The sequence below is a fragment of the Triturus cristatus genome, chromosome 12, assembly GCF_964204655.1.
Source record: "Triturus cristatus chromosome 12, aTriCri1.1, whole genome shotgun sequence".
NCBI lineage: Eukaryota > Metazoa > Chordata > Amphibia > Caudata > Salamandridae > Triturus > Triturus cristatus.
In genome coordinates this window covers 139,250,435-139,263,286 of record NC_140595.1, presented here as the reverse complement: position 1 = coordinate 139,263,286, position 12,852 = coordinate 139,250,435, and the positions used below count along the sequence as shown (strand labels likewise).

At 43.0% G+C, this 12,852-nt stretch overlaps 1 protein-coding gene across 1 annotated transcript in view; it reads right to left on the bottom strand.

Annotated features, from left to right (window-relative positions):
* Nucleotides 1-12,852, bottom strand: part of IQGAP3 (IQ motif containing GTPase activating protein 3) — a 187,733-nt gene that overhangs the window by 103,656 nt on the left and 71,225 nt on the right. The window contains exon 24 of the mRNA XM_085639704.1: nucleotides 2,980-3,132. Within this exon, the coding sequence (XP_085495830.1) occupies nucleotides 2,980-3,132 (153 nt within the window). The remainder of the gene's footprint in view (nucleotides 1-2,979; nucleotides 3,133-12,852) is intronic.

The following is a 12,852-nucleotide window of genomic DNA, read 5'->3' as shown; positions in this document are numbered from 1 at the left end:
GAGCGTTATTGAAGATAAGTAACTAGTTCTTCTGATGGATACTTCTAACCTCTAATTCCCCACCTTTAGAATAGATACCAAAGCAGTACCTTCCGTTGTGGTGGGGCTGTGGAATGACTCCGACAAAACAGTCCTACAGGACTGAACTTCTAAAATGCCCTTCCCATCTGACTTGGCTGTCAAGGCTTCATGAAGGTGTGCACTGATGCCGCCATGGCAGCCTGACAAATATCCAGGGCCAAGCGTGCTACCTACACAGATGTAGCAGGCTTGGCCCTGGCGGAGTGGGCCTGAATCATTCTGGAGGCTGCTTCCGAACAAAAGCATAGCTAGAGCTTAATCCATGACTTTTAACCTGTATACAGTCTTTTTCTGCACTGCCTTGCCTTGCCTTCTCTTGCCTCAGAGAACCACACAAAGAGCTGATGTTGCACCCAAAGGTCTTTGGTAAGATTGGTGTAAAAGCGGAGCGCTCTATTGGGGTCCAGTTGATGGAGTCTCTTCTCTTCGTTCGAGGACTGAGGTGGGGTAAAGAACCCCATAAGAGGAAGGGACTGTCCGACATGAAAGGGAGACAAGACTTTCGGCAGAGAGGCCACTCCAGTCCTCAGAACCAATTAGTCTGGAAATAAGGTGGTAATGGGCAGCTGGATTGACAAAGTGTGAGATTTACTCATGCGGCAAGCTGAGGGGGAAGGTCTTCTTCAGGGTCAAGAGACATAAGGAACCACAGCTCTAAAAGGGTTACACATAAGCAAAGTAAGGGCCAAATTATGGCCACTCTTTGGAATCATGAAAGGTTTTGGAAGAGAAATGTGGACCAAACATTTGGGGAAACACTTCAAAACAGGTGATGTAAACAAGGAGGATTTGTCCTGTGAATGAAAAAAGGCCAAAAAGGCTGAAGGATAACCTTTAAGAGTGCCCACTGATATTACTTGCTGGGCCAAAGACAGCACATATAGTAACACTTCCAACAGCTTAGCCTACATTGAGTCCTTGTTACCGGTGTCGCACGCTTGTACCAGTGTTCAGCCGAGTCATATTTTGTAGAAGTACTACTTGCAGCCAGGAGGACATCCACCACTTCAGGAGTAAGATAGAACACAGTCAACTGCTGCAGTTCAATCTTCACACATGAAGGTGTAGATTGCACAGGACTCTGCCCTGCTGATGGGAGAGAAGCTCATCCAAAAACGGGAGCCCAATTACCCAATCTGGAACCACTAGGATGGCTTGGGCCCAGTTGTTCCCGATTTTCAGAACTTGGGACAGGAGAGGTAGAGGCTGGAAGACATACAGAAACCTGGTGCTCCACTCTAGGCAGAATGAGTGTCTGAGAGAGAGAGCCTTCTTGGGAACTCCAAAGCACAAAAGTGTTGACACTGCGCGATCGAAGGTGGACAAAAGCTCAAGCCAGGTTTCTCCCCATTGCTGGAAGAACCTCTGCACCACCACAGAGAGTAGCTGCTATTCGTAATCCACTAGGCACCACTGGACGAGTTAATCCACCCAGGCTTTTAAAGATCCCACTGGGTGATGTAGGATCCCGATGAAGCTCGACAATTCAGCCAAGTCAGAGGCACAGGGTCTCCTGGCCCAGAGCCCAGGACCTGGCCCCATCTAGCTTGTTGCAATACACTTGGCGGTAGTGTTGTCCATGAGGACCTCAACCAGCCTCATCCTGATGGATGGCAAGGCGGCTTTGGGCGCCAAGCAAATGGTCCATAACCCCAGCAAGTTGAACTGGAGACTGGTTTCAGCTGGAGACCAGAGTTCTCCATACCCCATCTCTCCCAGATGAACTCACCAATAAAGCAGTGGCATGTCCGTCACCAAAGGGGTGTACCACTGATCCAACTCTGGCCCACCACGGCAGAGTTTTTGCAGTCTCCTACGAAACCTGAATGGAATCTGACAGATTTCCAGGTTGCTAGGCACCCTGAGACTTCAGATCGCACTGAAGAGTAAATTCTGTAATTTTGTGCGCATGTGTTTTGCCCATATACGCGCAATCACCTTTTTGAGCCAGGTAATCAAGTTCAATGAAGCTTTTGTTCCTTTCGGTGATGCTTTTGATTGTGGATATTTAGTTTCCCCCATTTACTCAAAGTTAATAACTATGGAGTCAGAGACCTAACCAATACCAAAGCAACACAAGTTGTAGATCTCACAGCATTACTCCTGTAAGTTGTACAACTCAATCAAGGCGATGCCTGCAACTATATAAACCAGTTCCATCTATGTCCCTCCTCCACAAAGGCTAAATTGAGATGGGAAAAAAAGGTGTCCATGAATCGGAATTTCATAAAAGGCATTATTAAATAATACAACCATGCTCCTAATTTGGGAATGTGGCAGGGTTATTAGGAATCCACTGAGAGATCAAGTATTCATCAGAATTGCAACTCCAAGAGGACAAACCTTTCAGCAATTCCCTCTTCTTGGAAAGACTCCCACAGCAATAGCGAACTAACAGGAAGGTCAAAGGACTGATGCATTGTAACGCCTATGTGAGTAACATTAAAATATATATATATATATATATATATATATATACAAAAAATGTCACATTTGCACTCATTCATCTCTTCAGGTCCACAAAATGTTGGAAGGAACAAGCAAGAAAACATCTAGTTTGAATTAAAAGCTTAGTCTGGAAATTATTCGAAAATTCATATTATATTGAAATGAACATTAGGTCGAAGCACTTAACTGGAATACATATTCAGTTAAAATGATTTTTTGTTCATTTTGGCCTGTAATCCTAAATCACAATCTTAATACTAATCCTTACCCTATCTCCAATCACTAGCCACACTCCTTCTAAACCTTCACTTTACCATAACCTAGTACCTAACTCTAACCTTTAATTTTTTTGTTTTAAACTTTTTTTTAAATTAGACGTTGAGTGTAAACCAAAGCATATGCAAGGGGTTCGAGACAAAAAAACGTAAGTCCCAAAAGGAATGCACTTACTTGGAGCAGGTAGAAAAGATGCTGGTATGCCTCAAGCTTTTGACGGTTCTCTTTGCTGAGGGATTTCAGTCCTTTCTGTTTGTCAATGGCCATCATGTCAGAAAGCTGCTCCTTGTTCTTTTTGGTTAATTTCTTGCAGTGGGATACCACCTCCTAAAGTATTAAACAGAAGGTTGCACTATTAGGCTGCACTCTTGAACAATGCTTTAAAATTGGATTAAGACAACTAGACTTCTTATAGAAATAAAAGTCTGATATGGTGAGAAATCTACAGAGATCGTATAAAACCAAGTGCATTACCAATAATGAAGTATCGCAAGAACAGATATTCTAGTTTATATCTCCACAATGTAGAGTGCTTTCCCATTCCACACACAACTACAGTCATACTTGCCTTTAACAGGAAGTGAGACTGACTTGTTACCATTGTATGGATAGTTTCAATGTACCAAGACTGTGTGGCAAAACAATACTATAATCAGGGCTTAAATTTGTAACAAAATGAGTGCCAGTGCCCAAATCGCGGCTAAAAAGACAGCGGTCAGTTGTAGCAAATATGCCAAGGCTGCGTAGTCCCAAATCCATCTCATGACTCTCTAATCCACAGCAAGACACTCCCTGCCACTTTAGGTCACTCTTGCATGCTCCTGCTTTCTCCATCGTTTACAGTTTTTTCATCTTCTCTTTTTTCCATTTGGATGTTTTCCCTTCTCTTGCGGAATTGTACGATAAGGAAAAATAAGTGCTGGTGATTTCCACCTGCCAACTAGATGAGTGCCGGTGGGCCCCACCATTTCAAATTAAGCATTGATTAGAGTATACCCAAATGTTTGCAACCTATCCATAGCTATATCCCAGCACACAGGCCTATGTAACATTCATTAAACACAAATAATCGCACATCACTAGCCAACTGGAGCCTCTCTGCATGACCACAGAGGCCAAAAGCATAATTTTATTCCGAGATGCAGAATCGCACCCAGTGAGCAAGTAAAGATTTACAGAGCAGTTTCCAGCACAAGAAACACACTATGTCATGATGATCTGATCTGGGAAACTAAAGCTTTTCATTATATCCACTTGGACTTAAGGGCAAAGCACTACATTCAGAAAAGACTAGATGGAAAATAAGCGGATTGACGTGAACAAAATAAAAATAATAAAAAAACAGTAAGGACCTTAAGAAGCCATCAGGAGAACATGCAAAGCGCTAAAGAAAAACAGAGGGTACACAGAACACTAAGAAACCCTAAGATCACACTCTACAAGGAGAAAAAACTAACCTAAAACAAAAAGTTCCAGGTCACCAGCTGAAGGGCACTGTTGGCCACATTTTCTGAAGACCTTGGAGCCAAAGCTGAAAGGATTAAAAGAAGAAGTTACTTACCATTAGTAATGCTCTTTCTGATGGATAATCCAACCACAGATTCCTCAGCTTTAGAATATTCCCTGGTGCCAGACTGGATCCGAAAGATTTTACCAGCAATGCTCCCCGGTGCTGGAAGGAGACGGGTGCTGCTCAGTGGGGACTAAACTCAGCCCTGAAAGTGACAATGAAGCTGCTTGCAAGAGCCCCCCCCCCAAGCACACAGACATCAGTTGCTTTCTGGGCTCTGTCCACACTCAAACACAGAGCCCAAGAAGAGGTACCACTGTGCAGATTTCTAAAGTGGGACCATTTTAGATGGAAAAGAGACCATCCACCAGTATGAGCAGGTGAAAAGCAGCGAGGAATCAGCAGTTGGATCAGTCTGCTGAAGTAGTCAGCGTGTGCATTGTTAAGTCCAGCTCACAAGAGGCATGTGTCCAAAGCAGCACCCATCTCCAAAGATTAGTACAAAAACTATTCAGACAGATGGACATTGAAAGCCCGTGAACGATATTAAGCGGAGGATAGACAAAAGAAGGTTGGCCTCCTATAACAGATTGTTCAGGCTTTCCTGGACGGCTGAAGCCAAGGCTTGCTAGTGGAAAAAGACCTGTTCCAGCACCAGACAAGATGCATCCAAACCTTTCACATCAAGGGAGCATTAGAGCTACCTCGGGATACAAGTTAATCACACCCAGAAAACTAGGTGGCCAAGTGGAAAAACAGAATAAAAACTGAGAAGTCAGTCAAGAGGGGGGAAATAGCTATGCCAATCCAGGTACATCGTCCCACTCAAAAGAATGAGAGACTATTTCACAGGCCTAAAAGATGACAGAAATGGTTACCATGAACACACAGGAAAATAAAAGGTTAAAAAAAAAAAAAAAAAAAAAGACCTACAAAAGGTTTACAGGTCTGGAAATAGGATAGTAGGGAAAATAAAATCATACAAATGAGCATCAAGTTAAGAAACAAGTAGGCAAAAGAGCCTGAAAGAAATAGTTAACCGGGAGACCAGTGAAGGCAATTTTCTACAGAAACAAAGAGGAAATACAGGGGCAAACAAAGGATCCAAGCACAGATGAAGTAAGATTGAATCTAATGAGAAAACCTTGAGCTAAATCAAGCAGAACTGTCTTGAGTCAGCTAGCCTTGATAAAGAATTTAAGACAGCTGCCTAGGCTGCACATCTTTAGGATTACGTCTTCCTCTGTGACATCACTGTGTTTTGTGAGATCACTGCTTAACATTCCTTTTCAGTGGCATTAAAAAAAAAAGGATTTGTTAGGGAGTTTTTAACTGGCTCATCTTTCAGCCATTAATGTACATGAAGGTCACCGTACTATAAGGCTGGCGCTGAACATATTGGCACATTAATGCTGTATAGCACAGGAACACTGCCGCAGATTTTCAAAACTGCCCTTAGTGTATGCAAATAGATCACAATTAACAGGACTATGGCCTGGAATGCTGAACAAAACATGCAGATAATAAAAATTACATAATCTATTTCATTTAAAATAATTTGGACCGGAATCGGTGTGCACAAGAGTATTAAGGAGGTAGATCAGATCATAGACTTAATTTTTAGATGGTTACATATATAGGTGTTTAAAGTATGTGTTAAAAAGGGAACAAGAGAATAACTGTACTTGTAAGATATATTTTTTCAAATTTTATATGCACCTCACTTGAAATATAGCCCTTGTGTGAGGTTCAGGAATGGTTAGCGTTGCGGTGTTCCAACACTTCTAGCCCACCCATATCCATACAATAATTATTCCCACTTAAATCTTTATGATCGTCACCAGTAGTATATATGAGGGAGCCCCATTTGGTAGTTGGGGACCACTGGTGGGCCTTTGGAACCTTTAGTTGCTTTGGAGACATGTGGGCACTGTTGACAGCAACCTTGAGGTTTTGCTGCATCATTTAGAATTTCACCAATAGAATTTCAACCCACAAACAGCAAGGTGCGGTCTCTGGTCCCATATACAATATGAGTGCTGCACGTGGTCTGCGCTGGAAGCATCGTCCAGAGGTGCCTTTTGGGGTGCTGAAGGCATGGCTTAACAGAACTGAGACTCTGCCCTGTCCAACATTTGGTGATTGATCTTACGTTTTCTCCAGCAAACACCAAAGTCTTCAAGTCCACTGATGTTGCTCCATGCCATGCGTTCAACAGCAGAGCTTGGGTTCCGCTGCAGAGGGGACACTCACAAAGCAACTCACAACCAGAGCCAAGGGTGGCTATAGCCCACCTACAGTAGGCAATAGAGAGAACAGCAGATTCTGGGATCTGAAGATTAACTTAATCCTTGTGCTTTTACCTTGTATGCCTCGCATGGAGACAGTTTACCACCTTCACTGTAAACAATCCACCTTGTTCTCTATAATTGAGGCCCTTTCCTTTCTAAAGGATTCTGGCATGAAGTGTTAAAAAGTGATGGGGAGCGAAAGTGCAGAAAAAAAATGACGAAGAGCAAGGTCCAACTGACTAAAGTCTGCATGAAGGAAGGCTTGAGGGGCTGACCTACTCCGGAACTGTGAAGACCTTGCATACACATTCATGGGCTACAAACATGGTGAACCTCCACCTTTCCAATTTGCTGAGTCACCCAGGGTTAGTTTTTTTAAAATGTATTTATCAAATCCAGCATCAGCAAAACATATGGATGTTTTTTCTTTTAACCCCAGGGTTTGTAGTCTGAGAAGTTGAAGAACCATTAGCATCATGTCAGTAGTACTAACTATAAACTAGAGATACACGCTTAAAAGGTACAGTTTGTCCCTACCCAAAATTGAAGGTCCCACGTGGTCTAGTCTGTAGTTTGTGTGTGTTCTTTGGCCACCGGGTGTCATAGCCAACTGACAATTATTAACAACAGAGGCTAGTCCAGTTTGCCTAGCAGAGCCGTTGAATTTTTTTTCCTAAATTAACCACATTCACATCCATACCTAAAGGAGATTTGGCAAACGTCTGACAAAGTGCACAGAGCAAAGGGTAAGGATTTTTATTAAGCCTTCTAAAACTCGATTGGACTAGCCTGAATCTCTTGGGCAAAGCCTGTTCCCAATGCTGGAAAAAAGTGGCGTTGTAATGCAATTTTCTCGTTTGGTAGACTGAATACTAACCACAATTTCAATTGAGGGGTGCCACACTAGAAAGAATAAATACAAATCCAGCCAACATGATGTCTTCCAAAGCATTTGCAAGAATCAATCACCGCTTCGGCACTGCGCAAAAAAACAACAAGCATTGGCATAGCCAATAGGTCCAGCCTTTGGGGCCTTACAAGTGCTTGTTTTCAGAAACAGCAATGGAGCAATAACAGCACTCTGTTTATAATGTGCTGCATTGATATTATAGCCAGATATTGATTACAATTTATTGTAATGGGGGAAAACACAAAAGCAATATTATTTAAGTAAGTAATAAAGGGGCATAAAAGTAAATTACGTAGGTGGACGGGCACAGGCTGTCTGAACATGCAAGCTGTAGGGAGAGATGAAGACAGTGTTGTGCAGCTAACTCTGTATTAAAATTAACTTTTACCCAGTTTGTGGTGTACAAAGCACAATAGCAGTGACAGCTGCCGCCCTCCCTGGAAACGCCTGCGGCTATTTAATGCAGAGTCCGGGGTGGGAAGTGTTGTTGGTTCCAGAGAGCGTCTTGGCCAGGTTGTTGGGCAGAGCTCACTGAAGCTGCAGGCAGTAGGGCTGTGGGTGGCCGTCTGTGCTACTTGCTCTGGTTGTGGCCCTGTGATGGCGTCGGTCCCGTCCTCGTTCAGTACTGCGAGGCACAGCTACAAGCAGGGCAGAGAGCAGCGCATCATTCTCGTGCGCCACTGATGGCCCAAGATAACTCCGTGACGTCAATGCAACACGGTGGTCCCACAAGGAGCGTTCCAACATCCTCCTCATACACGTTCCTAATGCAGAGTGGGGCTGGGAAAGGAGAAGTATTCCCTCCTTTATACACTACTAAAATGAATCATTAATGGACCTTGTGGTTAACACGAGGCTTCTTAAATGGGCAAGAAATACTAACGAAAAATGCTGAAGCAACTATGCCGTTATGCAGTGCATCACCTTGAAGCACTGTATTCGATAAAAGGGAAAGAAAACTTGCAGTACATGTCTAAAGCCACCTAGCAGAGACATACTCCAACCACAGCATTATTAATGCAGAGTGCACAAGGCACAGCTCTAAAGGGCTGCATGCAGGGCTCACATACACCCCATTCTACACCACCCTGGACAAGCCACAGGGGCGGACTTGAGATTACCCCAAACACCTGCCTAACATTATCCACCCATTCCAGGAGACTTCAAAGTGCTGTCCGGGGTGAGGGGTGCACTAGAAAGGGGTGAATGGACCCTGTCCGCATCTGCGGGGCCCTCGCAGGTCTGGCGGGCTCCGCCTAAAGCCAATTAGCCGTGCTCCGGGCCTGCTGACCAGATGGAGCCTGGTGCAGACAGAGCTGCTGAGAGCTTTACTCTCAGGGGCTGCTCGCCTATTAGCTGCTGTCTGCTCTACTGCAGTGGCAGAGACATGAAACCGGACTCTCAGGAGCAGCACCTGCCCTCTGATGTGCATCATACCAAACTGTCAAGGGATTAGCGAGAATACGATGACATTTCTTAGAGTCAACGCTACCAGGCACCATGCACTCAACCATCTAGAGCAGTGCAACTAATGCGTGTGCTGGCTGCAAACACTGGCAACACAAAAGAGAAGCATTTAAAACATCAAAATGCCTGGGATGACAACCAAGGTGGAGACAGTATACCCAGAGGACTCACTTGTTCCTACTCACTGCTTCTCCATTTTACCAGTTGGTCAAACTACCTCACTCCATTGTATCTTGGCTACCAAGCCTAACACTACTACTCATGTATTAAAAAAATAAAACAGGCTGTCACCCAGAAATTAACTGCACTAAAATAAAACTCGAATACTGTAGGTACCCCGTGCAAGCTGATCACAGCTTCCAATGTGAAAACGGCTGAACCGGTCATTCATCCTCAAGATGCCAATAAAAAAAAAAAAAACACAAATGTGACGTTGATAACTATACTGTAGTGGAGACGGAGTTCCAGGTACACACATTGCTAATGTTAGCATAAGCGTCTTGGATTTAAAACGCCATTTTGCCACTTTTGCTGCTTTTGCACACGACACTGCAGGTAGCTGTTATTATAAGAAAAACTGCTTGCGTGCTTTTTCTTCACATGAGAACGGTCTGTTCACATCCCTAGACATGCACCGTGACCTTGGTCTGAACACTGTGTGCAGAAGCCGTCAGGGCCAAATAACGTATGCTTTTGAATTCATGTTGATCGGCCCACGCTCTAGCCATAACACGCACACAGCTGCAAATATCTGAAACTCGAGTGCCTTTAATATTGCAGTTTGCATGCATGAGATACATATTCTGGACACAGAGCAAAGCTGACCCTGTGATGTGATTCACCTAAGCTGATATTTACGGTATGGGGTTCCCCATTCAATCCTAGAGACCTTCTATTAGTTTAATAATACTAGCTTTCTTATGAAGGGAGGGGGACTATAATCCACTATCATTTATAACATGATTTCTCCCTTCATTTTATATGGTATTGTAACAATGCTGATGGTTTTATTTTTAATCATTTGTCTGCTTATGTTAGCCAAAGTACTGCATCTTAGGGCTCGTAGTTAAAAATAAACGTTTTAAACTATAATGTGTCTCTGATTACTCCTGTTGTGGACTGATATGAGAATAATAACGAAAAGGTGTTCTTGATTCCCACCATTCCTGAGAGTATTCTAAGTCGCTTGTTCTGGGTTGTCTAATCATTGGTAGCTTCGAGATGATACGGAGAACGAATGACACACTGATGCTAGTCGGATAGGGGTTCTGGGTACTGAGGTGAGTTTTTGGTACACCGCAATTCACTGAGGTCCTGGTTTCCTGCACATAGTTCTGTGCACGAGCAGAATCCCTGCAACAATACCGGAAGTGTTAAAAGTGCAACTCCAAACAACGAGCCACTAATAGTCTTCACAAATGCAGCCCAAGTCTTTCTTTAAGCAGTGGAGGGTCTTTGGGACAGTCTGATCACTCGGACATTATTTGTTTTTCTGCTTGTTTAAGATGCCCAGAAGCAGTTTTTCGTCAGCAGGGTATGGTGGCTCATCAAAGGCAGCAGCCGTGTCATCAGGGCTTTGGAGGGCAACCTGGCCCAGGGGGTGGGTCATTTGGCTCCTCGAAGTCAGCAGACCAATTACTGATCACTTCAAAGAAAAGACTAGCAGTCCCTCCCTGTTTTTCTCCCAAAAAAAGCGATTTGGGCAATCTCAGCCCAGCCAGCAGCCGGGCACAGATACAACCACTTTTCTTAACAGTTGATAAAAGCAAGCAGTACCGTTTTTTTCTGCAGACTATAAAGGGTCCTCAATAGAAGCAGGCCTTTAAGAAACAAACAAACAAAAAAAAAAAAAAAAAAACGCAACATCAGAACTGAGTTAAAAGCCAGGTCATTAATTTGTTTTTACAAAAGAACGGAAGATGTCCTTCCACCCTTAAATGTTCAGGCAGAATATTTTCTCCCCCACCCCACTTTGAGAACCTGCTGTGTGCAACAGTCATTGCAGTAGTCAGTACATGACAAATCAGTAAGCATATGTTCGCCGAGCAACGTTGTGCTTTAAAACTTTTCTCGCGCACGGACCACGTGATAAAAAAAAAAAATGTGCAACCGCGAAAGACAAGATAACGATCAGGGAGGAAAGCAGCTGGCACAATGCGCGCCGCTGCTCGCTCTCGAGACCCCTATGCATGAGAGTAAAAGTTTTGAGGGAAGGCGGGACATGCACCAGACCCACACAGAGAAGTCTCTTGAAAGTCTGAAGTGATTCCAAGAGGACCTCTCCTAGAGCAGGGCATGCGTGCTGCACTAGGCGAGACCTAAAAACTGGTTAAGTGACTGGCTAACCTCACTTTTTTGTGAAACATGGGCTCATAGATACCATAGAATGTATGGAGGAATAGCCAATTATAAAACTTCAATAACATTTAATAATAACATTCAGCTGTTTCTCCAGATTTCAGCTCAGATCACAGGTAATGTGACTCACAATGAAGAGTGTTAAAATAAAATTATGAGATGAATTCTTAGCCTTAAAACAAATTACTTCTCTAGGGACCCAAATCACAACACCCACTTGGATGACAGGTCATGAGGTTGCAGAAATACATTTACAGTATATAGTTTAAAATTAAAGTGCTACACTACATGGACAGGCAAACATACATTTCCATTGGAAGAAACCCCCACACCTTAAGGATAGGAGCCGAAGTTACAGCTAACAGTTTGGCATATCAAAAATAAGAGAGGCAATAATAAACTATTTACAGAAACGCCATTTGAAGACTCTTATCTGTGAGCCCATTGAGTTCCATTCAAATTTAAACCCAAGGTCAAATAACTGCTCCCCCAATCATTATTTGGTTCGCTTTATGCTTGGTCACCTTCTGCCCATCACTTTAATTACCCAGGTTGAGCTAATCATAAATGTGTATTTGTTCGGCAACAGCAGATAGTGTCGAACTATTCTTCAATGCAATTGGTTGAATATGAAGAATGCTGTCTTTGACCAATTTTTTCCATGAACCAGCAAAACTCAAGATCACTTTCAGAGTTGAAAAAGTTTTTGCCATTTTTATGCTATAAAAGGATCATATAAGTTAATCGAGCTCTCAAGCCAACAAACGTTTGGGACACCGAGATCTCCAAATAGGATGCAAACAGTAAGATAGTCTAAAGGGGTAAAATATTCTGGCCTAACAAGCTTGAAAACAATTAGCCATAAAAACTGACATGAATGGACTTTCACAATTGTTAGGGTGTAGTCATTTTATCAAGAAATATGCTCTACAAAGGATTAAATATAACACAAAAATGGGAAATACTTCTGTGAGCCCAATAAGCAGCTATTCATCCATATTCATAATACCTAAATGGACACTGGTCGACAACAGAGACATATGTTCGACTTACTGACATGGAGCGACACTGAAATAGTTCTATGTTACTTTTTGGGGGGTTACCACACAGTGGTGATGGTATATTCAGTTATAACCCTCTTTTTATTTTTGTAAGGCTCCAATAACCATAGCAGAGGGATCGGTTTACACTCCATATTTCTGTAGGAAGCATATGGACTTAAAGCCACTTAATCTAGGTTGTCAATTCCAGACTACAAACTCTCTATTCTATCCTCGTGCCAGATCACTAGCATGGTTTACAAAACACACACATTTTCTGTACGTATGTTAATACATGGACAGTAGGTCTGCTTCAGATCATTGGGTGATAAATTACTTCCAGAATAGGCTGCTGCTCCCATCTAGTACCCCACTCTTCACCCCTAAAGATAATGATCTCACCTTCATAATGTTCACAATAAAATTTGTCAAAGTAATGGATCACTTAACAGTCTATAAAGCAAAATACTG